At 44.9% G+C, this 25,602-nt stretch overlaps 1 protein-coding gene across 2 annotated transcripts in view; it reads left to right on the top strand.

Moving 5' to 3' along the window:
- Positions 1-25,602, top strand: part of STYXL1 (serine/threonine/tyrosine interacting like 1) — a 73,216-nt gene that overhangs the window by 43,918 nt on the left and 3,696 nt on the right. For both annotated transcript variants that reach the window (XM_045819395.1, XM_045819394.1), the window contains exons 5-8: positions 4,493-4,638; positions 8,993-9,138; positions 10,572-10,669; positions 12,264-12,376. In XM_045819395.1, the coding sequence (XP_045675351.1) occupies positions 4,493-4,638; positions 8,993-9,138; positions 10,572-10,669; positions 12,264-12,376 (503 nt within the window). The remainder of the gene's footprint in view (positions 1-4,492; positions 4,639-8,992; positions 9,139-10,571; positions 10,670-12,263; positions 12,377-25,602) is intronic.

Here is a 25,602-nt window from a genome sequence, read left to right as displayed (position 1 = left end):
TCATTTTCCTACACTGGAGCCCCACACCACGGTTCTCACAGGGTGACATGAAGAGGTTCAGTACACCTACCCATGTAGTGCATTGTATTGTAGGAGAAGAACTCTGAGCTTAGGCGGCCTGAATCTTATATAATGGGCAGAAAGCCTGCCCATCTTTGGCTCTGGAGGAAAAAACTGTCTCTGTCTTCCAAAGCTGTTGGTTACACAAATATCTTTGAAAAGCCAGAGCCTCATTTAAAGAACATGTGGAGAGATCCAGGATGGTGGCAGAGTAGTAGAAACTACACTAACCTCCTCCCAGGACCAGACTGGAGTTTTGACTAAATTATAGAAAAGTCATCCTGAAAAACCAGCTGAACACTAGCTGGAGAGAAGCCTTATAACAAAGGACTTACTGAAGAAACCATATCACTCCACTGAGACTAGTAGGAAGTGCAGAGGCACGAGAGGGCTGGCTGGGCTCCCATGGGTGACAGGTGAAGTTCTGGAGGGATATTTCAGTGGCTGAGGGGGAGTTCCCCCTGAGGAGTGTGGGGTCTGAACCTCAAGCTGGGCCCCCCAACCTAAAGCACTAGAACGGGGGAAGGAACACAAATAACATCCAGCTGTGAAAAGCAGTGGGGTTTCTCTCTGCCAGGGAGAGATGGCTGGAGACACAGAGAGCCTCTTCAAGGGTCAACACAAAACTTAATTTGCAGCCACTCATCCTGGGCTGTGGCAGAGGGAGGGCAGAGTGGGTTAGAGACATGCGAGGAGAGTCTGGGGTTGGTGGCTCTGAGGAGAGAGATGAAGAAGCAGCCACCTGTGCTGAGACATTCCCCATATAGCAGAATCCATCTTTCTCAGGCAGAGCACTCCTCTCCAAGTGGCATTGGCCTAAGGAGAAGCAACAGCTTCACCCACAGGGATCCCTTTTGCTCCCCCCTTTGGAACTTGGCTGCTGAGTACAGCTTGAAGCTATCTCAGTGTTTAAGTCTAACAGAAAAGGTGGATTTCTGGGAGCATTGAGGCTTTAACTGACACTCCCCAGGCCTGCTACTGGTAAGCGCTGGCCTTGGTGCACATCCCGGTTCTTTATGCACACACCCAGGCCCAGCAGAGCAAGCCACAAGCTGTGGATCGCTGATAGCTCCAAACTGGTTGCCCAGGGCCAGTCACAGGCAGCATCTGGCATAGGTCTGCACCAGAGTCTGTGCAGATCTACCTAATACATACAAAGACAAAGAGGCAGCCAAAATGGGAAGACAAAGAAACAGGCCCCAAATGAAAGAACAAGAGAATTCTCCAGAAGAACTAAGTGAAATGGAGGTAAGCAATTTATCAGATAGAGAGATTAGAGAAGTGATTATGAGGATGCCCAACAGCATGAAAAAAGACACAGAAACCATAAGAAAGGACCAATCAGAAATAAATAATGCAATATCTGAAAGAAATAATACACTGGAAGGAGTTAACAGTAGGTTAGATGAAGCAGAGGATCAAATCAGCGATTTGGATGACAAGGTAGAAAAAAAGACCCAAGCACAGCAGCAAATGAATTAACCAGCAAAACAGACTCAGATAGAGAGCAGGCTGATTGTTCTGGGGTGGAGGGTTAGGGGTGGAAGGATAGAGCAAAAAAGAGGAGGACTCACGGACATAGTCAACAGTGTGGAGACGGGGGGGGTGTGGGAGAGGGGGCAGAGGTGGAAGAGGGTGTAAGGGGGATAAATGATAAGAGAAAAAATACAATAAAATTTAAAAAATAAATAAAGGACACATAGGGGTACGAGAGACCATGGAGAATTGTCTCCTAATAGGTAACATTCCCATTTTATACAAGGAGAAATTAGGGCCCAGAAAGGCAAAGTAACTTGCCCAAGATCTTATACCTAGTAGATTAGTTATCTATTGCCATATAGAAAATTACCTCCAAACTCAGTACCTTGATATAATAAACATTAATTATCTCATAGTTTCTGTGGGTCCAGAATTCAGGAGTGACTTAGTTGGGAGGTTCTGGTACAGCGTCTCTCCTCAGGTTGTAGTCAAGATGTCAGTCAGGGCTGTTGTCATTGGAAGGTGGGACTGGGCCAGGATGATCTGCTTCTGAGATGATTCACTCACATGGCTGTGTCCAGGAGGCCTCAGTTTCATTCTGGCTGTTGGCAGGAGACCTCAGTTCCTAGTCACATAGACCTCTCCCTAGGACTGCTTGCAGGGCTTCATGACATGGCAGCCAGTCCCTGCACCAGCTCCCCGCAACCCCCCACCCCTTCCTGTGAGTGATCAGAGAGAGAGAAAGGGAAAGTCAGTCTTGGGGCCTATACATAGTCATTTCCACCACATTCTATTCATTATAAGGTCACTGACTACAATCTACCCTTATGGGGAGGGGAATTAGACTCAACCTTTTAAAGAGAGGTATTTGAAAGAATTGTAGACTTTTTTTTTTTTAACTAAGTGCTGGGGCCAGGATTCAAACCCGGGCAGTCTGGCTCTGTCCAGTCTTCTAAGGCCTGGGTAGTAATGTTGGAGAACTGGGCAAAGTCACTTCAGCCCTGAGCTGGAGGATTAAAACATGGTTGGTTGTAATCTGGTTTCATGATGCTCCACAGCAGTTTCCATTCAGCCTCTGCTCTGGGCTGACCACCCCTGGCCATTGGCACGAGGCTCTGGTGTTTGTGGCTCAGTCACTAACATGTGTGGGTGGTTCTGTGGGCTGGGGCATTCACACTGATGGTCACGGGGTGGCACTAGGCTTCCACCTTTGATAAAACCAGTCTTCCCCGGAGGGCCTTAGGAAACTATCCCTTCTTCCCCAAGCTTGTCTTGCTGGGTTCTGGTTGGCAATCCTGGGATTGTAGGCTGGACTCTGAAACCCTAGGGAACAGTGATCAATAAAAGGAACCCCCTCTCAATTCTCTAAGTGACCTCACTGCTATGGAGTGCTTGTTCTCACTGGGTAGGAAACCACTATCACAAAACAACAGCAAAACAACAAAAACCAAAACTACACATGTGCACAGCTTGCCCATTTAAGGCAACTTTTCTTCTTTAAAGTGGATATTGTTCAGGTAAATGCAGTCTTTTGGGTAAAATACCATTTCAAGGTTTCTCTCACCACCCCCTCTGCCTCTCCACTGTTAAGCACCCACCTCCCTGACCCCTAAGGAAATCTGGGCATTGGGGCAGGGGGAACCTTCATCACATCCTAGAAGTAGGTGTTGGTCTCTGTTTAGTCCTTTTCTGCTCGCCTCTGGATAAGGTGCAGCTCAGCCTATGGGGCCTTTGGCCGTGGGCTGTGCTGTGGCCAAAATGTCCATGTCTAGTGTAAGCTGTGAGTGGGTCCCTCCACCTTGGCCGTGCATGGTGTGGGCTCCTGGGGGCCTCAGCCTTGCGCCTCCCTACCCAGGCTCCCCCTGACCCTCCACACGTGCTCCTGATCCCTGGGCCTGCTGCAGCTTCTAGTGTTAGATTAACTACTCCCCACCCCACCTCTGCTGTGGCGGTCCCAGAATCCTAGTGGGGAATGGGACAAAAGCCGTTTTAGCACACAACCCGCCCACCAGCCAGGATGTTCTACCCGCTTAGTTGAGTGTCTTCTTAGGAGCCTAGGAAGTATGTTCCCTTGTCTTGGCTTCTGGGACGCTCTCTCCAGGCTTCTTTTAGCATGCAAAGGGCAGCCCCTTCTTGTATGAGCAGCATTTCCCTCATGTTAAAGCATCCTTCCTGGCAATGTGTGGGTCATAGACCCTCACAGTGGGCTCATGATATATGTGGGTGGAGTTTCCTGGGCCTGGACATCTATACCAATGGTGAAGGGAAGCCTTGGGAATTTTGGGATTCCTTTTCTCCTTCCTCAACAAAGCCTAACTTTCAAGACAATTGTTTGGCTAAGGACCTCAAATAATTTAACTTAAAGCTCAGACTGAGTGGTGACTCCCTTGTACTGGGTGGTCACCCCCTTCCTCTGAAGCGGTGGGCACCCCAGTTCAAGGGGTGAGAAAAGTAATGTCAACATAGAACCTGGGATTAATAGGAATAGAAATGAGTGAATTTAATGTTTCAGAAACATTAGCCCCATTACATCCTTGGCTGGATATCTTGGGTTATTTGGGTAACTGGGATGTTCTCATGGCTTTTCGTCTAAGTAAGTCTCTACTTGTGTCCTGGAAACTGGCCTCCCTCCATCTCTGACCCCATCGCCCCTGTGCATGACACTGGCAGGGGAGCGGCTGTCTGGCACACTGGCTGTGCTATGGACAAATAGGTGAATTTACAGTATACAGTATGCAGCATATATGATACTATATATATGTTTACAGAAAAACAAAGATTAACCTACTTGGTGGTATGTTGCTTTTAAATTTTAATTGTAACACCCATCTCCATTTATACTTGCTTCAGCTTCCTAGAGGATTGCTTTTCAGAATAAAGTGGCCATTCATTGGAGCTTTCAACAAGTGATGAACCTGCAGGAAACATTCATTTCTTTGGTCTCCACTTTTAGGACTGGTTCTCGGAGCTGCCATTGAATGTGGTAGAGCCTTGGCCCACCTCACCCACCACCCCATCCGTATCCTGAGAGGGGGATATGAGAGCTTCTCGGCCATATACCACTTCTTCCGGACACAGAAGATTATTTGGATGCCCCAGGTAAGGCATCCAGTGCTGAGCACAGCAGGCTCAGATGGGAGCATGGCCTTCCCTTGAGGGCCACAGGGTGGGGAGCAGAGCAGGAGAAAGAGAAGGTCACAGACAAGGGGAATAACTGCACATATTTAAAATGTACAATCTGGTAAGTTTTGACATGTATCTATACCTGTGTCTTGCCCTCAGAGGCGTGGGGTGGTAGTATAAGGGCCTGCCTGATCAGGAGTGCTATCCTAGTCATTTGTGGTCTTCTCTAAAATGTAGGTGCCTACTATCTGCCTCTCCCTGCTCTGTTACTAATTCAGGAGCAAGACTGAAAACTCCACTCCCTTCCTGTTACCGTTCTGATACATTGTGAAGCAGGTGTGTCCTTACTGCTCCCCAAGGAGCTCCTTGTGTGAGTGGAGATGGAGGCACAAATCTGGGCTCTGAGATTGCCCCCTACCTCAGACAGAGTGACTTGTAGTTTCCTGCTTTACATGTGGCATCTGTTAAATGAGATTTCATCTTGAGCAAAGGGGTTTTGTGACTAAAAGAAGTGTGAAGGCCGTACTGGAGGGAGATGATGATGAGACACGCAGTAGTTTTACCTTGAGGGGTGGCATGGCCAGGGTACACTTAGATGACCTCTGATCGCAGTGCAGAGAGCAGGGCAGTGGGGACAGAGTGGATCTGGGGAGACCTGCTGGGAGGTAGGGATGCATTGGTTAATATGGGGGGTGACGGAGAGAGAGGAGTCTAGAATAATGCCCTGGTTCAGGTGTGGGTGACAGGTGGCCTCTGGTGTGGCTCTTTGAGGTGGTGGACACAGGAGGAGGGGGCAGCATGAGGGGAAGGCAGTGGGCTCAGTTTGGGCATGTTAGTTTCAGATACCTGTTTCTTTTTAATTTAAAGAAGATTAATTACTGTTTTTAATTTTCATTTCATTTATTTACTTATTTCATCCTTACCTGGGGACATTTTCCATTGCTTTTAGAGAGAGGGGAATGGAAGAGAGAGGGAGAGAGAGACAGACAGACAGACGTCGATGTGAGAGAGACACATGGATTAGTTGCTTTCTTGTATGCACCCTCACTAGGGATCGAACCCGTGACCTTTCCGTCTATGGACCGCACTCCAACCAACTGAGCCATAATGGCCAGGGCCAGATACCTGTTTCTTTTGCATTGGTTGATGTGGCAGTCAAAACTGTGTCATCTAGAATTAGCATGCGCTTGCTCTTTACATTGCGGTATACTTTTACCCATGCTACACCCTCTTCCCCTGCAGCCTGCATGAGCACAGGAAAGGAAGCTGGTTTGAAAGCATCAGAAAGAGAGTTGATAGATTTGTGATAGGCATTTAGTGAGATTTTTCCAAATGGAACTAGGAGGATTTTGTTTGTCTCCAGCAAGCTGAGTGTCCTGGGTGAGATCAGTCCAAGCCCTGGGAACACATCTGCAAACAGCAGGTCTAACTGCAGGCAAAAGGGTGGTGAATCTCTCACAACTTGAGGATTTGCTCTGCCTGGTATCTGTTCTTTGATGCAGGTTTTTGAGGCTGACAGTGTGGGAAGGATGTTGGCTTGCAGTGGGTTCACTGAAAAGGGACATGTGCTGAGGCCAGAAGGGTCCAAAGTCCTGAAGTGGGCAGTGAAGTGCCTGAGATACTTAAGATGCTATTTCTGAGTCAGACTTAGAGCCAGAGCAGTTTTTAGAGCTTTTAGAGTTTGACCTTTGAAGTTACCTAGGTCAGCCTTTTCCATGGAATACTGATGGAAAAATATGATGACCTCACAGATATTAGAAATGTCGGTTTATACAGTGCTGGTGAAACTCTTTTCTAACAAAAGATTTCATTTATTTATTTTTAGAAAGAGGGGAAGGGAGGGAGGGAGACAGGGAGAGAAACATCAGTGTAAGAGAGAACATTGATCAAACACCGATTGGTTGCCTCCTGTATGTGCCCCACTGGGGATCAAACCTGCGACTGGGGTGTGCCTGGACAGGGATCGAACTGGTGCCCTTTCACTTTGGGGGGGGGGTGCCACCCACCAATGGGGGAGGCACACCAGGCAGGGCTCTGTTTTCTTCCTTTTTCTTTTTTCAAGGTTTTGTTTAGGTTTTATTCATGCCAAGAATAAGTATGTAGCCACTGTTTTATTACAAACATCTGAGTAATAAGAGGTCAGCCCAAGGAGCCATTAGAAAACTTTTTACCAGCTCTCTGTTCTCTGGAGACACATTTTGACAACAATCTTAGACTGGCATGCCTTTCTGGCTGTTTTCCAACTTGTTTATAAAATTAGTTTTATTATTTGATGATGGTTTTTTTCCCTAATCACATAATTGGTGCTCTAAAAATCTTTCCTTGGAACAATCACATTTTATAATCCCCCCCCCAGGTTTATTGATATGGAATTGATACATCATAAGTTTAAGGTATACAACATGATGATTTTATATATATATATAGTGAAATGACTACCATAATAAGTTTAACACATCCACCTCCTCCCAAAACTATCTTTTTTATGCATGTGGTGAGAACATCTACTCTCTTAGCAGTATGCAAGAATATAACACAGTGTCGTTAACTGCAGTCACCATGCTGTAATATGGACCCCCAGGACTTCCTCTCCTTATATCTGGAAGTTCTCACCCTTTGGCCAGCACCTCCCTGTTCTCCCTCCCTGCCCAGCCCCTGGCAGCCACCACTCTGCTCTCTGTTCTATGAATATGGCACTGTTAATATCCACATATAAGTAAGACCATTTGTTTTTCTGTCTGACTTATTCTGCTTAGCATAATGCCCTCAAGGGCCATCTCTGTTTTAAATGACAGAATTTCTTACATTTTCATGGCTGGATAATATTCCCTTGTATATGTATGGCATATTTTCTTTACCCACTGATGGACACTTGGGTTGTTTCTATGTTTTGGTTATTGTGAATAATGCTCCAGTGAGCATGGGAGTGCAGATATCTCTTTGGGATAGTGGTTTTGTTTGTGTTGGATATACACTCAGAAGTGGGATTACTGGATCGTATGGTAGTTCCATTTTAATTTTATAGGAACCTCCATGCTATTTTCCACAGTGGCTGTAGTTAGCAGTTTCTTGAAAGATTTTTTAAAAAGATTTTATTTATTTATTTATTTTTAGAGAGGGAAGGGGGAGAGAGAGAGAGAGAGAGAGAGCGAGAGAGAGAGAGAGAGAGAGAGAGAGAGAGAGAGAAAGAGAAAGAGAGAAATAGAGAAATATCAATGTGTGGTTGCTGGGGACCATGGCCTGCAACCCAGGCATGTGCCCTGGCTGGGAATCGAACCTGCGATGCCTCGTTCGCAGCCCGCGCTCAATCCACTGAGCTACCTGAGCCGGGGCAATTTCTTGAAAGATTTTTAAAAAATATTTTATTTAGTTATTTTCAGAAAAAGGGGGGGGAGAAAGAGAGAGAGAGAAGCATCAGTGTGTGGTTGTCTGTCACATGCCCCCCACTGGGGACCTGGCCCATAACCCAGGTATGAGCCCTGACTGGGAATCGAATCAGCCACCCTTTGGTTCACAGGCCGGCCCTCAATCTACTCAAGCCACACCAGCCAGGGCAGTTAGTGGATTTCTCTACTGCTGGACTTCTTTGAGTTTTTCAATGCTAATGTAAATGGTGAGTTTCTGAGAGAGGGATATCAGAGGTACTGTTTCCAACATGTACATAGTTCTCTGAACCTTTTTTTCACAGTGAATTGTGAGGGGCCCATGTTTCTTCGAACACACTTTGGGAAATGTAGCTTTGGGCCTGGAATTTAGTAAGCTTCCATTTAAGTGGTGGCCTATTCTCCCTACCATCTTAAGAACTCATCAGAGCTTCATCAGAATTCATTTGCTAATGACAAATAGGTTCTTGTGAGTTGTTTCATTTTTTTTTTTAATATATTTAAATTCTGGTGGCTTCTGAGTGTAATTAAAGGGCTGTTCTTCTCCTTACTTGTCCTCCCCTAGCTGGACACACCCTGGGTTTAAGCAGTTGTTGGCCACAGGATATTAGACTCCAAGTTTTAGACTCCACGGTCAAATACAAACAGGTACCATGGAGGCAGGTAGGATGTTGGTGTCCAGAGTCATCACGCTGTACCATGGTGTTATGCTAGGGCTAGGGTTCAGTCCTTTTGTTACCACCAGCCCTGTAACTCCTTGTGCAAGTTATTACTTGCCAATCTCTTCGAACGCCCAAATCTTAATTTCATGCACTGTCCTGGATTACCTTTCAAAGCTTGTTTGTTGAACCACATTTCAAGAAACTAGTCCTGTCCCTCATCCCCAAATGAAAATGACTTCTTCCCTGAGGAATATTTATAACAGCCTTTCTCCTCTTCCACCTCAGGAGCTGGATGAATTTCAGCCATACCCTGTTGAAATAGTGCCAGGCCAGATCTACCTGGGTGATTTCAGGCAAGCCTGTGACCCTAAAATTCAGAAGGATTTGAAAATCAAAGCACATGTCAATGTCTCCATGGAGACAGGGCCATTGTAAGTAGCAATACTATTTTTTAAAAGATTTTACTTATTTATTTATTTATTTATTTTTAGAGAGAGGGAGAGGGAGGGAGAAGGTGAGGAAGAGAAACATTGATGTGCAAGAAATACAATGATCGGTTGCATACCCCCACTTGGGGCCCAGCCTGTAGCCCAGGCATGTGCCCTGACTGGGAATTGCATGTGGAGATAATCATTTGTTGAAAATCTGATCCCTTTTCATTCAAATTGCTTTGCTACCTTTGTTGAAAATCCTTGTCAAAATTCAAGTGTGTGAAATTGTATCTGGATTCTTTATTTTTTTATTGATACATGTTTTTCCCTATGCCAATTCCACACTATTGATTGATTACTGTAGCTTTATAATAAGTCTTGAAGTCAGGTAGTGTTAGTCCTGTAATCTTATTCTTCTTTTTCAAAGTTGTTTTCTTTGCATTTCATATCAATTTTATTTATTTACTTAAAAAGATTTTGTTTATTTATTTTTAGAGAGATGGAAAGGGAGGGAGAAAGAGAGGGAGAGAAACATCAATGTGTGGTTGCCTCTCACACTCTCTAAACTGGGGACCTGGCCCACCACCCAAGCATGTACCTTGACTGGGAATCGAACTGGCGACTCAGTGGATTGAGCACCAGCCAGCACTCCATATCAATTTTATAATCAGTTGTTAGTTTCTATGAAGAAGTTTGCTGGAATTTTAATTGGGATTGAACTGACATCTTAATGTTGAATTTCTTGGTCCATGAGCATAGTCTGTCTTTCCATTTACTTCTCTCTTTTGTGTCAGATTTCTTCCTAAGCATTTAATGTTTTTATGTGATTATAAGTGATATTTAAAAATTTTCAATTTCTGATTATTTGTTGCTAGTATGTAGAAATCCAACTGATTTTTATATATTAACCATGTATCAACCTTCTCTATCCAGATGCCTCTTCCATTGTGAAACTCTCCCCAGCTCTTTCCTCAGATAACTGCCTGGCTTGTTCCCTGTCCTCCTTTAAGCTCTGCTCAAATGTTACCTCCTCAGTAAAGCCTTCCATGATTACACTATTTAAAACAGCAACCCCACCATTTTCCATCCCTCTGACCTTATTTTCTCCATTTAACATAGCAGACTCATTTTCCAAAGTCATGACATATTTCCTCCCAAATTTTATTATTTGTACCATTCTAGGAAAGTACCATGTTCAGTTAACCATAATAATGCTATATTTACTGAGCACTGTGTGCCAGATTGCTAAATGCTTTATGTAGATTAATTGATTTAATCCATACCCCACCGCATAAGGTAGGTGCTTTTCCCCTGAGAGGGGTTCAGGTCTTAGCTCAGCATCCCTCCCCGGTGGTCCTGTTGCTATGGATGAGGGATGCTGCAGTGGGGACTATGTGAGTCTGCCCCATTACCTGTGCTTTTTCTCTGTTTAGTTTTGTAGGCGACTCTGACAAACTTCTGCATATCCCAATAGAGGACACCCTGGAAGCCAACATTTTCCCCTTTTTGCGTCATCTCTGTCACTTCATTGGTAAGGAGCATTCTCTAACCCGGCAGCAGCTGGCCTATGCCCTGAGGGCAAAGAGCTATGGCTCTTCATCCACATGCCTATTCCTGATTGTGGCTCAGTGCTTGGGAGAGAAAGGACAGCACATTCCCAGCCAGGTGTGGACAAGCCCCAGGACAAACCTGCCTCTCTGGGGCTCTCAGCAATATGGGCAGCCACACTTTTACTTCCTGGACAGTGGGGCCAAATAAGAACGCCAGACTGGATCAAGACCTATGTTCTGGCCTTGGCCAGACTGGTAGGCCCTTTTGGGCCTGGCCTCACTGCCCCAGTTGGCCTGTCATGAAATGAGGGTGTTGGCCCATCATCTGTATACATGTTCATGGAGGCCTGCTCTGGGCTGTGCTCTGGTGACTCAGAGGTGAACCTCACTCTGTTCCTGCACCTTCGTCTGGTCAGTGAAGTAGGGTGGGAGGAAGACTCCGGAGCTTTTGACTTCTCCGATTTCCAGTGTGTATACCAAATGCCCCTCTGTTGTCCCACCACACACAGCAGTGCCCAACAGTGGCTTACCTCACTGAAGATGGACTTTTCAGTCATTCCTAGGGCTCAGGATTGTCCAAGTTGAGTAAGATGCCTGAAGTGAGTGAGATTGAGTCTGGTCAGAGACCCCACCCCAGGACTGCCTACTTGGCAGCCTCCAGCCTGAGTCACTGCACAAGGGGCCAGAGAATGGCATTTGGCTCAAACATCTGTTTGCCTAGGACGTTGCAACGAACACTTGACTAGGAGCTGAGACTGAGACTTGCCTCATATCCCACCATGGGATGGCAGAGTTCTATGGCACAAAGAGGCCCCCTCTCCAGCCTCACCTCACTGGGTGGCTCTGGGCCAGTCCTAAGCTGCTTGGTACTTTAGTTTCCTTATCCTGTGATGAGTCAGTTAGCCTCAATCATCTCTGAGTCCCACTCCAGCACTGACAGTCTGTGATTTTGCATTTGGAATGGTTGCCTTCAGTTCTTGGGGGTTGCCAAACCAGCCTAGAATGCCAGCTTAGCTTTCCTCCCTACCCCTCACTGGGCAAGACTCACACACAGACTCAGCGTCATTTTTAGTTATGATTATAGCTAAGGTTTCTGTGCCAGGCTCTGGGCTAAGCAGAGCACAAGACCTTACAAGGCAGACAGTATACTGTTATCCCATTTTTCAGAGGAGGAAACTGTGGCACAACCAGTGAGTGGCAGAGCCAGGATTTTGACCCAGGCTGTGCTGCCTCTGTCAGCATTGGTGTGATCCTCTCTTCCCCACCCTGGGAGGCCAAATGGTAGCAGACCTTCCTGATCTGAAAGCCTAGGGAGTGAAGAAAAGGCCTTTGCATGATAATGCTGAATGCACAGGTGTGATATTTGAGCTGCCAGCTAGGTCCAAGAATCCCCATTTGCCAGGTGACTCAATAGTGTCCTAGAGATGTCACGTGATTTGCCTAGGACATGGTGTGCTGGTTTTGAACCCACTCTTGGACCCACTGAGACCAATTGTCTCATAGAAATTGAGTCCATAAGGAAGAGAACACATACAGCACCCAACCCACCCACTCAACCCTTCCTTCCTCTTACAGAAGTCCACCTCCAGATTGGCTCTGTCATCCTGGTATTTTCTACTCTGGGCATCAGTCGGAGCTGCGCAGCCATCTTGGCCTATCTCATACACCGGAATGAGCAGACCTTGAAGGTATGGATTCCCTGGTCTAGGCTCAACCACAGCTGCCTCCATGAGGTGGCTTCTGAGCTCTACCTGGGAGAAATGGACCCCGGTACTGCCCAGGGCCCTAACTGGGGAAGGGTCAGGGAGGGGAGCTTCAAGCCCACCACATCCAAGGGCAAGGTTCCAACTGTCTGGGCTAGAGGTCTGAGGCTGGGCGCATGGGCCAGGCCCAGGGATTCTGGCTGCGCAAGGCTGCAGCTGGCAGCACCTTCTGCCTGTCCCCCACTGCCACTAGTCTGTCCGTTAGGGTTTGTTCATGGTTCTCCAGGTGAGGTGCATTTTTGTTGCTGCTCAGAATCATAGAAATGCAGTGCTGGCAGGGCTTCAGAGGGCACCCACTCCAATGATTCTTTTACCCTTGGGGAGCAGGGCTCAGAGAGGAGAAGGAAGTGGGGACCCATCACAACAAACCTGGTGGGTACTCAGGGCTCCTGACCCCTAGGGCGGTGCTTCCCCACTGCCCACTGCCCTAGGAGATAGCAGACCTACCCCGAGGGGTCGGGGAAGCTTGCCGGGCACAGCTTGTACATGATTTCAGAGGACCTGGAAAGCTCCCACATTTGTCTGGGAGTGTGCCTGGAGGAAGGGGAGGGACAAAGGATAACTGTGGTCAGAGTCTATTGCCAGTGGTTTGGGGTGTTGACTCTTTGGGGGTGAAATTGCTGGCCAGAAAGAGTCTTGGATATACAGCAATTCCACCTCTGGGTATACATGCAAAAGAAGTGAAAGCAGAGACTCAAAGAGGTAGTTGTACACCCATGTCCACAGCAGCTTTATTCACTATAGCCAAGAGGTAGAAACAAACCAAGTGTCTATCGACAGACGAATAGATAAGCAAAATGTGGTCTATCCATACAATGGAATATTATTCATTTTTAAAAGGAAAGAAAATTCTGACACATGCTACAACATTGAGGGCATTGAGCCAGTCACAGAAGAACAAATACTATATGATTCCACTTACATGAAATAATTAGAGAAGTCAGGTTTGTAGAGACAGAAAGTAGACTGCTGGGTGCCAGGGGCTGCGGGGCAGGGGGAAGGGGGAGTTGTTAATGAGTATGGAGTTTTAGTTTGGGAAGATGAAAAAGTTGTAGAGATAGATAATACAGTGAATGTGTCTAAAAATGTTTAGAATGGTAAGTTTTATTTGTATATTTTACCACAATTTAAAAAGAAAAGAGTCTGGATGCAGAATCAGAGGGCCTGGAGTGAGAGGCCCAGGTGCCTGATCTCTCACCCCGTCCAAGGTGAGCTGTCAGGGTCCTCACACTGGGGTCGCTGCCTGCTGAAGGGTTATCTTGGGGTGTGCTGGGGAGAGGATGATGTTGCTAATAACTCTTGGGAGGGAGGCATGTGCTGTTGCCCCTGGAGAGTGCCTTTCCAGTCCCCTTCCCAGGAATGGGCTCTGTCTCCTGAGGAGCCTCTTCACTGCCATTTTGAGCTGGTATGAGGAGAAGGCAAAGAGCTGTCGGAAGGCAGGCCGAGCTCACCTGCTTGCAGGGGTCCCGGGAGTTCTAGGACTTGAGCTCCCCTGGAATTCAAATGGGGCCATCTGTTGACTATCACCAAGCCTTCTCCGGCTGTGATCTCTGGTGTCCTCTTTGCTCACAGGGAGGCTTGGGCACAGGAAGGTCTTTGGAGCCTTCCAACTTTGACATTTGTGATGTGTCCTAACCCTGACAAGCAAATCACAGTTCTCTCTCTGGCCACATCAAAGCAGGTGTCACAGCTGATTCTAGAGCCAGCTAGGGCGAAAGCAGAGAGGACTCCTCTTCTCACTCTAGGCTCCTCTAAGTTCTCCAGCAAGGCCAGGACCCCACAGTAATGGGGCACATGCAGGCTTGCACCCCGACCTTTCCTGCAGGGAGATGCACAGCTCCAGCAATGACTGTAAGGGACATCTGGGCGTGGTTGTTCTCGTCAGTGGGTAGACAGGCACTTGGTTGTCTGAGGTGCAGGCAGTTCCAGCCTCAGGAGAAACCCTGGTGCTGCCTTCCTGGAGCAGCCATCTTTATCTCATCTGCAGAGAATCGTGTTGTGGGGCACTTGGTGCAGAGATGCCATCTAGATAACTCTGGCCAGAAAAGCTGCCCAGCTCCCGGAGCTATGGGCAGGGAGCACTGCCGCTATGACCTTGCTGGGTCCTCTCCAGGCTCAGTGAGTCCTGTGTGGCAGTTGGCTTCTCCTGCTACCAACCCAGTGCCCTGGATCACTGACACAGGTGGACTTGGGCTCAGCTCTGCTGCTACCTGGGGTCAGCAGAGACATGCCTGCTTGCCATTGTCTGTCTGGTCCTGGCGGTCCTCCCCAGTGCATTGGAGAAGCCGTGTCCCTGGCTGCCGTCAGCTCAGCTGTGACAGTCAGAATGTACAGGACTGGTGAGACCAGTGTGGGCCACTCTGCAGCAACATACTGCTTCCTGGGCTTGTGGTCCCAGCTCCGCTCCTCAGGGCTTCAAGAACAAGAGTGAGAAGTCAAGGAGTGAACTGGGAAGCACTTAGCAGCCAGAGCCACTCCCGCCTGTCTTGGGCTTGCAAAGTTTGGTGCAGGGTTGTGTGGGATCCCAGAGCCAGCAAGCTCTTATGAAATCAATTTCAGTGCCTTTAAATCATTTGGAGTAGCTTTGTCCCTTATAGATCTTCAGGGAAAAACAAAAACCAACTCCTGAGGCGCTATATAATAGCTTATATTGGCAGGCTTCCCACATGCAAGGCTGTTTTAAGTACTTTGTGTGTAATGAAAACACAATGACCCCCAAGACCTGCTATTATCCCCATTTTTCGGGAGGCATATAGAGGCTGAGTGATTTGCCTGAGGCCCCACAGTGGTAGGTGGCAGAGCTGGAATTCAAAGCCAGGTGGGCCAGCTAGAGAATCTGGGAGAGTGCTGGCTTTGCAGTGTGAAAAATGGAGCATTACTCCTTACCAGGAGTGATCTGGGCATGTCCCTTCACCTTTCTGATCCCTAAAAAGACAGAAAAAGGCCTGTCCTTCCAGCTTGCTTCAGTTGCTGTGAGTCTCAGCAGACACATTGCGGGCTGGAAGCAGGGTGTGTGGGTTGGGCGTGGTTGGTCCTCAAGGGCCTCTTCCAACCTGGCCAGGACTGAGTAATCCTTATAACTGCATGGCTCTGCCCCTGGTGTCACTGTGTTTTATTTCATTTTTTTTTTATTGTGACAAAACACAGGTAACTCAAAATTTACTATTTTAACATTTTCAAGTGTACAGTTCAGTAGTGTTAAGTATAGTCACATCATTGTGCAACCCATCTCCAGAATATTTTCATCTTGTAAAACTGAAACTCTATACCCATTAAACATTAACTCCCTGTTCCCCTTTTTCTGCATCCCCTGGCAACCACCATTCTACTTTGTCTACCTCATATAAAGGGAATCATACTGTATTTGTCCTTTTGTGGCTGGCTTGTTTAATGAAGACACTTAGCATAGTGTCTTCAGGGTTCATCCATGTTGTAGCATGTGTCAGGATTGCCTTCTTTTTTCAGACTGAATAATACTCCACGGTATGTAGAATTCACCAGTGAACTTATATGAGTCTTGTGCTTTCTATTTTGGAAGATTATTTTTTTTATTGATTCAACTTCCTTAATAGATATAAGGCTATTCAGACTGTAGGATCTTGTGTGAGCTTTGGCAGATTTTGTTTTTCAGGGAATTGGCCTATTTCATCTAGACTATGTGTGGGCATAGAGGTGTTCATAGTATTCTTTTATTATCCTCTTCATGTCCATGGGATCTGTATTGATTTCCCTTTTTTATTTTTGATGTTAGTGATTTTGTCTTCTCTCTTCTTGTAGTTAGCCTGGCTAGAGGCTTATTGATTTCAGTGATCATTTCTAAGAACCAGAGTTTTGATTTCACTGATTTTCTCAATTATTTTCAATTTTATTGATGATGTATGCTCCAGTTTTTATTATTTCTTTTTCTTCTTTTTACTTTTGATTTAATTTACTCTTGTAATTTTAGTTTCCTAAAATGGAGGCTTAGATGATTGATTTAAATGAACATTTATCTTGGTGAATGTTCCATGTGAGCTTGAGAAGAATATGTATTCTTATGTTGTTGAATGAAGTGTTCTACAGATGTTGATTATCTCTATTTAATTAATGGTTCTGCGGAGTTCAGCTATAGCCTTACTGACTTTCTGCCTGCGGGATCTGTCCATTAGTGACTGTCCATAGTGACAAGGGTGATGAAGTCTCAAACTGTAATAGTGGATTCATCTCTTCTTCCTTGCATTTCTATCAGTTTTTGTCTCACATATATCAGTGCTGTGTTAGGCACATACCAGTGCAGATATAAGCCACATTTTGTTTATCCATTCATCTGTTGATGGACACTTGGTTTACTTTCATGTTTTATTTACTGTGAACAATATAATTCTTTTGTGTGTACAGTTGACCCTTGAACAATATGGGTTTAAATTCTGTGTATAAAGTGAACCCATGCAGTTCAAACCCATGTTGTTCAAGGATCAACCGTATATTCCATCAGCAGGTGGGAATCGGTATATGTGGATGGTCACCTTAAATTATATGTGATTTTTGACTGTATGGTAGATTGATGCCCTCACCCCCATACTGTTCAAGGGTCAACTGTATATACCATATTTTGTTTGTCCATCCGTCGATGGGTTGCTTTCCTATTTTGGCTATTGTGATTAATGCTGCCATGAACAGGTGTGCAAATATCTCTTTGACACCCTACTTTCAAATCTTTGGGGTATATACCCAGAAGTGGAAATACTGGGTCATATGGTAATTTCTATTTTTAAATTTTTGAGGAATCTTCATGTTACTTTCCATAGTGGCAGTACCATCTTACATTTTACCAAAAGTGCACAAGGGTTTCAATTTCTCCACAGCCTCACTGACACTTGTTTTCTGTGTTTTTTTTTTTTAATAGTAGGCATCTTAATGAGTGTGAGGTGGTATGTCATTGCAATTTTGATTTACATTTCCCTAATGTTTAGTAATGTTGAGCATCTTTTCATATGCACACTGGCCAGTTGCATATCTTCTTTGGAGAAATGTATATTCAAGTTCTTTGCCCATTTTTTAATTGGGTTGTTTTTTGTTGTTGAGTTTTAGCAGTTTTTTATATTCTTCATATTAATCCCAGATGTGTATCTGGATATAAAGCAGATACATGATTTGCAAATGTTTTCCCCCATTCTGTGGCTTGCCTCTTCTTCTGTTGATTCTTTGGTTGTTTTGTTTTTAATGTTCTTTTTAAAAATATATTTTATTGATTATGCTATTACAGTTGTCCCAATTTTTCCCCTTTTGCCCCCCTCCACGTAGCACCCTCTACTCCCTCAGGCAATCCTCACACCATTGTCCACGTCTATGGGTCATGCATATGGGTTCTTTGTCCATTTCTCGTACTGTACTTTACATCCCCATGGCTATCCTGTAACTGCCTATTTGTACTTTTTTTTTTAAAGATTTTATTTATTTATTTTTTTTAGAGAGGGAAGGGAGGGAGATAGAGAGAGAGAGAGAGAGAAACATCAATGTGCGGTTGCTGGGGGTCATGGCCTGCAACCCAGGCATGTACCCTGGCTGGGAATCGAACCTGCGCTCAATCCACTGAGCTACGCCAGCCAGGGCTCTATTTGTACTTCTTAATCCCCTCACTTCTTCACCCATTTTCCCCTTCCGCCCTCCTAACTGGCAACCTTCTGGTAACTAACTTCTTTTCTCTTGCTTTTAAGACTCTCTTTATCTTTGACCTTTGGCCTTTTAATAATGATGTGTCTTGGAGTGGGCCTCTTTGCATCCATCACAATTGGGACTCTGTGCGTCCTGGACTTGTCTATTTCCTTCACCAAATTAGGGAAGTTTTGTTTCACTATTTTTTCAAGTAGATTTCCAATTTCTTGCTCTTTTTCTTTTCCTTCTAGCACCCCTATGAAGTGAATGTTGGACTTCTTAAAGTCGTCGCAGAGGCTGTTTACACTATCCTCATTTTTTTTTAATTCTTTTTTCTTCTTGTTGTTCTGCATAGTTGTTTTTTGCTTCCTTATGTTCCAAATCATTGTTTTGATTCTCAGCTTCATCCACTCTACTGTCGTTACCCTGTAAGTTGCTCTTTATTTCAATTAATGTATCCTTCATTTCTGACCAGGTCTTTTTTGTTCTGCTGAGGTCTTCACTAAGTTCCTTGAGCATTCTTATAAAGTGTTTTGTCCTCTGCATTTGATAGATTGCTTATATATCCATTCCAGTTAGCTCTTTTTCTGGAATTTTTATCTGTTCTTTCATCAGGGCCATGTATCTTTGTCTCTTCATTTTGACAGGCTCCCTGTGTTTGTTTCTATGTATTAGGTAACTGAGCTGCTTTGACTCTGTGTCTTTGTAGTGTGGCCTAATATAGTAGGTGTCCTATAAGGTCCAGTGTCACAGCCTCCCCTATCATTTTGTTACAGAACACAAGGGGCCAAGGGGGTCCAAGGGCAATATACCATTACCGAAAGGAATGCCCCAGGTTCATTATGTCTGCCACCTTATAGGAAAGACATTTCTCAATGCCAGAGATTCATGAAAAGGAAAGGAAATGTTTATTTAATGCTATACAGACTTAAAGTAGTGACCTAATGTCTTCAACAAAATCCCCAAATCCCTTTTAAAACACCGACAAACACACACAGTCCTTCCTTCCCCCCTTTGCCCAGTCTGGGGTACCATATCTCAGGAAAAGAAATAGAAGTCCGTGGCTCAGGCAGCTCCCGGTTCTTCCCAGTAATCTGTCTCGGCTCGTAGACCTCCCTCGGTTCCCGATACCATCAGCTGTGTCTCTGGGATCTCTGCTAAAGCTGGGTGGTGGTTTCCCCTTCTAAAGTTGTGGGGGTCCACACTCTGGCAAAGCTGCGTGGTCCTCTCTGCACAATGGCCTTGGGAGTCCCCACTATGGCACAGCCGTGTGGTTCTCTCTCCAATGGCTGCTGTCTGGGTTTAAATCCCCATGCCAATCTTCCTCTACAGCCCCATTTCTGACTCCTCCCACAATTGGCTACACTTGCAAGCACTCTCATATCCTCCCAGCTTTACTGGGCTGCCATCGTGAGTCTGGGCAGGCATGGTCCCATGTCAAGGAGCCAGTCATCTCCAAGCTCTCACGCAGGCGCTGTAACTAGTAACTAGGGGGAGTTGCCTCCCATTTACGTCTTGGTGGAGGGAAGTTACTTCCATCCCCATGGCTCAGAGCAAGCCACAGCTATTTATCATATCTATGCAACCAGTTAAAGGTTATAGATATGTTAAATGACCATGCCAGAGGTTAGCTGCAAAGCTGTTGCTATCAAAACAGCTCTCAATGGCCCTGCTCCAGGTGTCCCTTCCCCCAACCCTCACTTGTGTGGGGGAGGGGGAGGACATCCTAATATTTCCTCAGGACACCCAGAGTTCTGGATTCCATTTCAAATCCCTATTTGGGGACCCCCTCTTGGCTGTACCCTGTTACAATTCAAGCTGGGTACTCAAGGTGCACCCTTCATGTGGAGGATCAGCTATGCAGGGCTGGGTGGTAGTGCTCCGATGTGGTCTGTAGCTGTCCACTGGGTGCTTATATATCCATTGGCTCTGGGGTTTCCTGGGTGATGCAGGCCAAGGTCAGCCCCCACCTGTTTTCCCCAGAGCACCCTGCCTGAGCTATAAAGCAATCTGAGATGGCTGCTACTTGTGTTGGGCTTGGAGATTCCCAGGTAAAGCCAAGCTGTGACTCTAATCTGGCTGCTGATAGGGCTCACTGAAGCCAGCTGTTGCTTGTTTGATAGGATTTAGGAGCCATGACCAGCCACTCTTATGGAAAAACAGTTTATGTGGGCTCATAATCTGGGTTGGCTAGAGCCTCTGTGGATCTCCAAGGTGGGTCATACAGTGTTAGCCAGGGTGATGGAATCTCAGACATGGCAGCAGCCTACTGGCTTTGTTGGGGGAGGGCTCAGCAGAGAGACAATGGCTTCTGTTCTCCCTGATGCCAGACACTTCAGTCTCTCCCTGTATACCAGTGCCCTTGGTACCCTTCAAGCTGCCATCTTGGTGCTGTAGCTCAGAGGGAGCGAGTCTGAGTAGGTGAGTCTGTGTGTGGGTTTCTCAAGAGGTATTGCTTAGGGCTCCAGCAGCCTCCTCCACTGACTGTTTTTGCAGATAGAAGTTGTGGTGACTTATCTTCCTGGCACTGGAATCCTGGGCTGGGGCCCTGGTGTCGGTCTGGTACTCCTCACTCCCGAAATATCCCTCCTGAATTTTTATCCACATGGGTGTGGGGCCAGCCCATTCTGCATCTGCGCCCCTCCTACCAGTCTGGATGGATGTGGTTTCTTTTATTCCGTAGTTGTCAGACTTCTATTCAGCTTGATTTGTGATGTTCCTGGGTAATGGTTGTTCTATGTTTTAGTTCTAATTTTGATATGGTTGGTGTGAATAGGCAAGCCATGTGGGCCTACATCACCTTGCTGATCTTTTTCTTTAAAAAAAAGTCCCTTTAATATTTTATATAATAAGGGCCTGGTAATGATGAACTTCTTTAGTTTTACCTTGTCTGGGGAGTATTTTATCTGCCTTTCCATTCTAAATCATAGCTTTGCTGGATAGAGCAATCTAGGTTGTAAATACTTGTTTTTCATCACTTTGAATATGTTTTAACAGTCCCTTTTAATCTACAAAGTTTCTTTTGAGAAATCAATTGACAGTCTTAGGGGAACTCCTTTGTAGGTAACTCTCTTTTTCTTTACTGCTTATCTTTAACCTTTGGCATTTTAATTATGATGTGTCTTGGTGTGGTCCTCTTTGGGTCTAACTTGTTTGGGATTCTTTTGTGCTTCCTGGACTCATGTATCTATTTCCTTCATCAACTAGGGAAGGGTTTTTTTCCATTATTTCTTCAAATAAGTTTTGAATTTCTTGCTTTTCCTCTTCTCCTTCTGGCATCCCTATGATTCAGATGTTGATATGTTTGAAGATGTCCCAGAGTCTCCTTAGTCTGTCCTCCTGTTTTGGGTTCTCTTTTCTTGTTACTGCTCTGATTGAATGTTTTTTTCTTCTTTATGTTCCAAATCATTGATATGATTCTCAGTTTTATCCACTACACTGTTTGTTCCCTGTAGATTTTTCTTTATTTCACTTAGTGTAAGCTTGATTTCTGCCTGGGTCTTTTTTATGCTATCGAAGTACCCAATGAGTTCCTTGAGGTTCCTGATCACCAGTGTTTTGAACTCTGCATCTGATAGGTTGCTTATCTCCATTTTGTTGAGTTATTTTTCTGGAATTTTTTTCTGTTCTTTCATTTGGGCCATATTTCTTTGTCTCTTGTTTTGGCAGTCTCCCTGTGTTTGTTTCTGTTATTAGGTAGAGCTGCTTTGACTTTCTGTCTTAGTAGTGTGGCCTGTTGTAAAAAAGTGCACCAGTAAGTTGGATGGGATAGAGCCTTAGGTAAACGCCACGGTGGAGCAACCTGTTTTGCCAGTCTGTGGCTCTGTGTGATGGAGTGCTCAGAGAGGGGACAATGCTGCTGCCTGGCCTCTGGAGTTTTGTCTGGGAGGGAGCTGTTTCCTGAATTTGTCCTGATGCCAGACATTTCAATTTCTCCCCATATGCCACTGGTGCCCTTCTAGCTGTTGCCCTGGTGCTGAAGCCCAGAGGGAGTGAGTATGAATAAGTTCTAAGTCCACTGTGGGCCCTTTAAGAGGATACTCCAGAGAATCTTGCAGTTTCTTCTGCCGCCCTAACCCCAACTGGTTTTTATAGCCAGAAGTTATGAGGACTTATCTTACTGGTGCTAGAACACTTGGCTGGGTCTGGTGTGGGGCTGGGATCCCTTGCTCCTAATTTTTATCCACCACATGTGGGTGTGGGCTGCCCATTCTGCATCTCTGTAGCTCTTTGCGTCTTTGTGCCTTTCCACACCTCTCTACATCTCCACCCCTCCTAACCGTCTGGATGAATGTGGCTTCTTTAATTCCTTGGTTATCAGACTTCCATACAGCTTAATGTTCTGATGATTCTGAGTGATATTTCTTTTGTAGTCTAGTTGTAATTTTTGCTGTGGTTGTATGAGGAGGTGAACCAAGTTTACCTATGCCTCCATCTTGACTGGAAGTCTGATTGTTTTAATGCAACAATGTTTTTAATTTTGATGCCTGATTTATCTGTTTTTCTTTTATTGCCTGTACTTTTAGAAAGTCATATCCCAGGGGAAGTAACTGAAATCTGGCAGAGAGCAGAGCAAGTGCCATTGTTCCGTCTCGGACCCCGCCCCCACACGCAGCATCACAACCCAGCGACTGGGTTACCCCGCCCTGGTGAACACCTAAGGCTCTGCCCCTCATAGGTAACAGGCGCATCAAGACAAAAAAATAAAAAAAAAGGCCTAAATGGAAGAACAGACCAAAGCTCCAGAAATAATATAACTAAGTGACTAAGAGATAGCCAACCTATCAGATGCACAGTTCAAAGCACTGGTGATCAGGATGCTCACAGAATTGGTTGAATTTGGTCACAAATTAGATGAACAAATGAAGGCTACACTAGATGAAATAAAGGAAAATGTACAGGGAACCAATAGTGATGGGAAGGAAACTGGGACTCAAATCAATGGAGTGGACCAGAAGGAAGAAAGAAACAACCAAACAGAAAAGAATGAAGAAATAAGAATTCAGAAAAATGAGGAGAGGCTTAGGAACCTCCAGGACATCTTTAAATGTTCCAACATCTGAACTATTGGGGTACCAGAAGGAGAAGAGGAAGAGCAACAAGTGGAAAAGCTATTTGAACAAATAATAAAGGAGAGCTTCCCCAATCTGACAAAGGAAATAGACTTCCAGGAAGTCCAGGAAGCTGAGTCCCAAATAAGTTGGACCCAAGAAGGAACACACCAAGGCACATCCTAATTACATTAGCCAAGGTAAAAATGAAGGAGAGAATCTTCAAAGCAGCAAGAGAAAAGGAGACAGTTACCTACAAAGGAGTTCCCATCAGACTATCAGCTGATTTCTCAAAAGAGACCTTATAGGTGAGAAGGGGCTGGAAAGAAGTATTTCAAGTCATGAAAGGCAAGGGCCTACATCCAAGATTGCTCCCTCCAGCAAAGCTTTAATTTAGAATGGAAAGGCAGATAAAGTACTTCTGAGATAAGGTCAAGTTCAAGGAGTTCATCATCACCAAGCCCTTATTATATGAAATGCTAAAGGGACTTATCTAAGAAAAAGAAGATAAAAAACATGTACAGTAAAATGATAGCAAACTCATAATTATTAACAACCATACCTAAAACAAAACCAAAAACAAACTAAGCAAACAACTAGAACAGGAATAGAACCACAGAAATGGAGATCACATGGAGGGTTTGCAACAGGGAAGTAGGAGGAGGAGAGAGGGGTAAAGGTACAGAGAATAAGTAGTGTAGATGGTAGGTAGAAAATAGACAGGGGGAGGGCAAGAATAGTATGGGAAATGTAGCAGCTAAAGAACTTGTAAGTATGACACATGGACATGAACTAAAGGGGGGAATGTGGATGGGAGAGGGTGTGCAGGGTGGAGGGGAGTGAAGGGAAAATGGGACAACTGTAATAGCATAATCAATAAACTATATTAAAAAATTTTTTTAAAAAGTCATATCCAAGAAAGAATTGCCAAATCCAATGTCATGGAGCTTTACCTATGTTTTCTTCTAAGAGTTTTATAGTTTTAACTCTTACATTTATTATTTTTAAAAAATATATTTTATTGATTATGCTATTACAGTTGTCCCATTTTTTTCTCCCCTCTACTCCCCTTGGCCATGCACCTTCTCCCACCAGCATTCCTCTTCCCTTTAGTTCATGTCAATGGATCATACATATAAGTTCTTGACTTCTCCACTTCCTATACTATTCTTAACCTCTCCCTGTCTATTTTGTACCTAAAATTTATGCTTCTTATTCACTGTGCCTTTCCCTCCATTCTCATCCCTCCCCCTCCCTGCTGATAACCCTCCATGTTATCTCCATTTCTGTGATTCTTTTCCTGTTCTAGTTGTTTGCTTAGTTTGTTTTTGTTATTTTAAGGTTCAGTTGTGGGTTTGTTGTCATTTTACTGTTTATATTTTTGATACCTCCTTTTTCTTAGATAAGTCCCTTTAGCATTTCATATAATAAGGGCTTGGTGATGATGAACTCCTTGAACTTGACCTTATCTGGGAAGCACTTCATCTGCTCTTCCATTCTAAATTATAGTTTTGCAGGATAGAGTAATCTTGGATATAAGTCCTTGCCTTTCATGACTTCGAATACTTCTTTCCAGCCCTTTCTTGCCTGTAAGGTTTTTTTTTTCTTTTTTTTTTTGAGAAATCAGCTGATAGTCTGATGGGAACTCCTTTGTAGGTAACTGTCTCCTTTTCTCTTGCTGCTTTGAAGATTCTTTCCTTATCTTTAATCTTGGCTAATATAATTATGATGTGCCTTGGTGTGTGCTTCCTTGGGTCCAACTTCTTTGGGGCTCTCTGAGCTTTGGACTTCCTGGAAGTCTATTTCCTTTGTCAGATTGGGGATGTTCTCCTTCATTATTTTTTCAAACAAGTTTTCAATTTCTTGCTTTTCCTCTTTTCCTTCTGGCACCCCTATGATTTGGATGTTGGAACACTGAAAGTCCCGGAAGTTCCTAAGCCTCTCCTCATTTTTTTTGAATGCTTGTTTCTTCATTCTGTTCTGGTTGAATGTTTATTTCTTCCTTCTGCTCCAAACCGTTGATTTGAGTCCTTGTTTCCTTCTCATCACTGTTGATTCCCTGTACATTTCTCTTCATTTCACTTTGCATAGCCTTCACTTTTTCCTCTATTTTTGAGCATACTCAACCATTTTTGTGAACATCCTGATTATCAGTGTTTTGAAGTCTACCAGACTTCTGATAGGCTGGCTATCTCTTTGTTGCTTAGTTGTTTTTCTGGAGCTTTGATCTATTCTTTCATTTGGGCCATATTTCTTTGCCTTGGTGCACCTGTTATGTTGTAAGGGGTGGAGCTTTTGGTATTTGCCAGGATAGGGCAATATATGTTGCTTTGTTGTGGTGCTGTATGTGGGGGAGGGGTCAGAGAGGGAACAATATCCCTCGTTCAGCTCTCACTGCATTTTCCATTATTTTCCTTGTTTCCCATGAGCAGATTGTGCGCTTTCAGGTGCTGATTCCCAGGTGGG

This window comes from Phyllostomus hastatus, unplaced genomic scaffold, assembly GCF_019186645.2.
Source record: "Phyllostomus hastatus isolate PE091 unplaced genomic scaffold, TTU_PhHast_1.1 phas_scaffold_385, whole genome shotgun sequence".
Taxonomy (NCBI): domain Eukaryota; kingdom Metazoa; phylum Chordata; class Mammalia; order Chiroptera; family Phyllostomidae; genus Phyllostomus; species Phyllostomus hastatus.
Note: the sequence above shows the minus strand (reverse complement) of the source record. Positions and strands in the feature narration are given on the sequence as shown.